Source organism: Armigeres subalbatus, chromosome 3 (assembly GCF_024139115.2).
Source record: "Armigeres subalbatus isolate Guangzhou_Male chromosome 3, GZ_Asu_2, whole genome shotgun sequence".
In the NCBI taxonomy this organism is placed as follows: domain Eukaryota; kingdom Metazoa; phylum Arthropoda; class Insecta; order Diptera; family Culicidae; genus Armigeres; species Armigeres subalbatus.
The window spans coordinates 422,646,886-422,651,322 of record NC_085141.1 but is presented as its reverse complement, the minus strand read 5'-3'; the positions used below and the strand labels follow the sequence as shown (position 1 = coordinate 422,651,322).

General features: G+C 39.9%; 1 protein-coding gene across 1 annotated transcript; it reads left to right on the top strand.

The window, feature by feature from the left end:
* Window positions 1-1,714: 1,714 nt before the first annotated feature.
* Window positions 1,715-3,138, top strand: LOC134224356 (uncharacterized). The gene is made up of 2 exons (XM_062703682.1): window positions 1,715-1,832; window positions 1,898-3,138. Exons 1-2 carry the CDS (start codon window positions 1,733-1,735, stop codon window positions 3,043-3,045), a joined length of 1,248 nt encoding a protein of 415 aa, XP_062559666.1. The 5' UTR covers window positions 1,715-1,732; the 3' UTR covers window positions 3,046-3,138.
* The last annotated feature ends 1,299 nt before the right edge of the window (window positions 3,139-4,437 follow it).

Here is a 4,437-nt window from a genome sequence, read left to right as displayed (position 1 = left end):
TCTGTCTCCTCCCCTCCTCTTTCCTCCTTATTCTTTCTTCCTTTTTTACTTCTTTTTTCTTCCCTTTCCCTCTTATCCCTCGCTATTTCTTCTTCTTCGTTCTTTATTCTCCCTTCTTTTTCCTCATTTTTCAATCTATCTTCTTCCTTCTTCGTTCTTCCTTGTCTCTTCTTCCTTTTCTTTTTTTTCTTTTTGCTTTTTTCATTTTCCTTATTCCTTCAACCTTTTACCTTCTCCATTCTCCCTTCTTGCTTCGTCCTTCTTACTTCTTCCATCTTTCTTCTTCCTCCCTCCTTCTGCCTTATTCCTTTTGTCTTCTCCCTTCCTGCTCCTTCTTTTTTACTCCTTCTTTCTTTCTTGGTCCTTCTTTCTTCTCCCTTCCTCTTCCTTTTTCCTTCTTTCTTTTCTACCTTTTGTCCCCTTCGGACTTTTGCTCTTTTCGACCTTTTGTCCCCTTCGGACTTTTCCTCTTTTCGATCTTTTGTTCCTTCCAAACAAAGATGAATATCCTCCAAATAAGTATGATTCCTTGCGATACATTCTGGACACGATTGCCATCATGGCAGTCCGGAGGGACTTTGACAGTTCGAGTTTGTATGTGCATGTCTCACAAAAAAAAACAATGTGAAATTCGACCAAGGCGTCATCGTGATGTGTGTAAATTATCCATGCGAAGTGTGGATGGGACTCCAGTTAGTGTGATGGATTGGGACGGTTCGCTCTCTTTAGTGAAATTAAGCTGTATTTTTCACGCTGTTATTAAGAAATTTGAATATTCACCATTGGCAAAGGAATCCGACTCTCGAATAGACTAATCAGTGGTCACAGCTCAACTACTGTAAGCACAAAATGAAGATTGTCGAAGACCGCAGTTATGACATGTGTGATGAAGCAGGAAGTGCTGAACACTTAGTACTGCATTGCCCAAAGTTTGGAACGCTAAGAAGTGAAAATGGCTTTGATGGGGACGTTTTCGAAATTTGACGGAAATTCTCCGAAACGCCAGAACAACAAACAAATTCAAACTACTTGAACAAATTATGGACTTCTGTAACGAAGCGCAGTTTAAAGTGAAAAGTTCAAAGAACAATCAAGAGAAAGCCGGGTATATAATTTGCGATACAGGCCTTTTCGAACTTGATGCTCAATCAAAAGAAAAATAAGACGATATTTCAAAAAGTATATCGCTAGTGTATCATAATAGCCTTGAGATTGCATGGATTGATTGGACATTGATTTATAGGCATGTGCAGTACATCACGCCAATAATGCTTGCTTTCTTATTATTATGTGTTTTATTCCAGTTATCAATTTATATCAATCAGCATGTAATATCAGACTTCTCATATCACGCTTGCAATACTTAATTTAGCATTAAAATGTTCAGTTTGGTTCACGTAATTGATAACTATATGTAACCAGATTCCGGTAAATAATATTTAAAGTCAAGTTGAATCAAATTTATGTTTGATAATTTTATCCACCCATCATAAAACTTAAAAGTCACCACTGGTGGTCATGCTCCAGACAAACCATGGTAAACTTGTTCAGGGTTTTCCGCGAAAAGATGCCGTCACGTTATCGCATCATAATCAGTAGCAGACATTGCCAATTTGTTGGAAATTGATTTCTAATCTGCTCGGAAGTTGATATAAAAGCAATCACCGCACCGGTGGGTCTGGTTTTTGCTATTTCTGTGGTCAATCATCTCTGTTGGGGGAGTGTCAAAGAGATGGATAGTTTCTTGTCGATTGTGTCATTTTTATTATTCTTCGGAATTTTTTGTGAATCTAGAGAAATACCTTTGACGATAAATGATAATGAGAGATTTGGTACGAATTTCTTCAACTGAATTTGGTTAAAAATTGAAGAAAAGAAAATCATCTCTAATTTATAGCTCCCGTGTGTTCGCTCAACATCAACAACCAGCTGCCAAGCCCGCAGCCTTTGATCCTCATTCCTGGAACAGAAGAGTTCCGTTACCCAGCGTCAGGTAATAGGCTGTTGGAGTTCAATCCCGGCGAAACTGTAGAACTCGCCTGCAGCAATGGGTTCAACTTGGCACCAGACACAAACACGATCACCGTATCCTGTGTCATAGATACGATTTTCAACTTCAAAAGCACTATGTACCAATTCAGTGACTTCTCGTGCAGACAACTTTTCTATAGCAGTGGTCGACGGACGTATGAACCATGCGAGGAAAATGCGTCGATCATCGAAATCGGATTTTACGTCGGATCCCGTTTCCCCAAAATCATGAGCATCTGCCACAATGAAGAGACCTTCGAGAACCACTGGATCAAACATGAAATGGGTCCTGCCAATGCTGGGCATCAGTCTGGCAATCCACGACCTAATTGGTACCAAGGTGATTTCCATCCAGGAATTCAGGCCAACTACCTCTACACTGCCAACAAACAACGAGAAACTATCGCTGAAATCCTACAGTCCCAAGAACTTGCTGATAACCTTGTTCGTGATACCAATTCGGGAGTTTACATGGCTCGAGGTCACATCGCTGCCCGCGCAGACTTCATATATGGCACCCACCAGAACGCCACGTTCTGGTTTTTAGTAGCTGCTCCGCAATGGCAAAATTTCAACGATGGAAACTGGCTGCGCATTGAAGAGCAGGTTCGCGTCTTACTTGGTGTCCGGAACCTTCACCTCACCGTCTACGGAGGCACGTACGGAGCCCATACTCAGACCGATGTGAATGGCGATCAGCAACCAATCTATTTAGACTATGAACCGAATGGAGTCCAACGTTTGCCAGCGCCAAGGATCTTCTACAAAGTATTGCATGACGAAAGGAACAACGCTGGTATCGCACTAGTGGGAGTGAACGATATCCACATAACCTCAATGGAGCAGATCGAAGAGAATTATCTGTTCTGCGAGGATATCGGTGACAAGGTTAGCTGGATCGACTGGGATAGGAGAAATTTCGCGAAAGGATTTGCTTACGCATGTGAAGTCAATCCATTCCTGAAGAGAATCGGTCACCTCGCACATCTGGATATACCGAACTTGTTGCTGTAAACTTTGTAATCAATAAAATGTATTACTAAAACAATGCAGAGAAGTTTTAAAAATAGGACAGATATTTTTTAATTCCTTTCTTTATTTGTATACATAACCGCTACTGTGCCGAGTTCTACTGTAGTATTCTGCTGTACAAAATCCACATTATTCTGGGTCCAGCTTAGTATGGGGAGAAAAAATGATGTCGAATTCCACGAGGCACCCCCCAGGATTGTGTCTTTTGATGAGAAAATCAATCTCTAAAAATTTCAGCTCAATCGCTTGTTGCATAAGCTGGCACATTTGATTTGAAGTTTGTATGGGGATTTCAACCAAAATATATAGGAAAATACACCTACGACACTCATTCGATCTGGAAATTGGTTCTGATTGCTCGATTGGGCTCAGAATTGCAAAAAAGGCTGTTGGTATGCTACAGAACAATTCCACAGAACATTGCACGATGATTAACACGATATACATTTTATATATATTTTAGCTGACTCGATCAATAAATCCAGAAATACACTTTAAAATGAAGACAATAATAATAATAACAAAACAGCCCGTAACAAATCAGCCGAAAGCTAAATAAAAGTTTATTTTATTAAAATCTTTACACGGAATAGGGTGTATTAATTTGTATGATTGATATAAAATCCCAGCAACAGTGCATAAAGTACTCGCTCACGCTGGAAGCATAATAATCCATTTGCCGGCTCTTTTTGGTAGGTTAGCTGAAGAAGCAGCAGAGTGAAAATTTATCAATGGAAATTATGATTTCATTAATTTGTTTTGAATTCATCTAAACAAATAACACTAAATCAACAATTTGACGCCACAATACTCGGATCGAGGCCACATCTCTTCACCAACGGTTGCGCCTCACGCTCACCAAGTTTTATTTTGTACTAGTCGACCCGGCAGACGTTGTCCTGCATAGTAGGCGAAAATGCGCCTTGTGAACTTCCCATGCGAAATTTCCACACGATTCTTAATTTTAGTTTTTTACGATTTACTCAACTTTGCTTATGATTTTCACATTGGGAAATATCATATAAACCCGTCGGAAACTATAACGAACTAACTGCTGAAGGAATGAAGAAGATCCGTCCAGCCGTTTTTGAGTTATGCGGATACGAACACAGACCATTTCATTTTTATTATATAGACTAGTCGACCCGGCAGACGTTGTCCTGCATAGTAGGCGAAAATACACCTTCTTAACTGCCCATGCAAAATTGCATACGAATCTTGGTTTTAGTTTTCCATGATTTACTCAACTTTTCTCTCGATTTTCGCATGAGGAACTATCATATAAACCCGTCGGAAACGATAATGAACATATTTGCTGAAGAAATGAAGAAAATCCATCCAACCGTTTTCGAGTTATGCGGATACGAACACAGA

What these genes read in the sequence shown, in the direction of transcription:
- LOC134224356 (XM_062703682.1), top strand. Translation starts at nt 1,733, where the DNA reads ATGGATAGTTTCTTGTCGATTGTGTCATTTTTATTATTCTTCGGAATT. An exon ending in AAATGATAATGAGAGATTTG is followed by an intron (nt 1,833 to 1,897) that starts GTACGAATTTCT and finishes TCTAATTTATAG; the next exon opens with CTCCCGTGTGTTCGCTCAAC.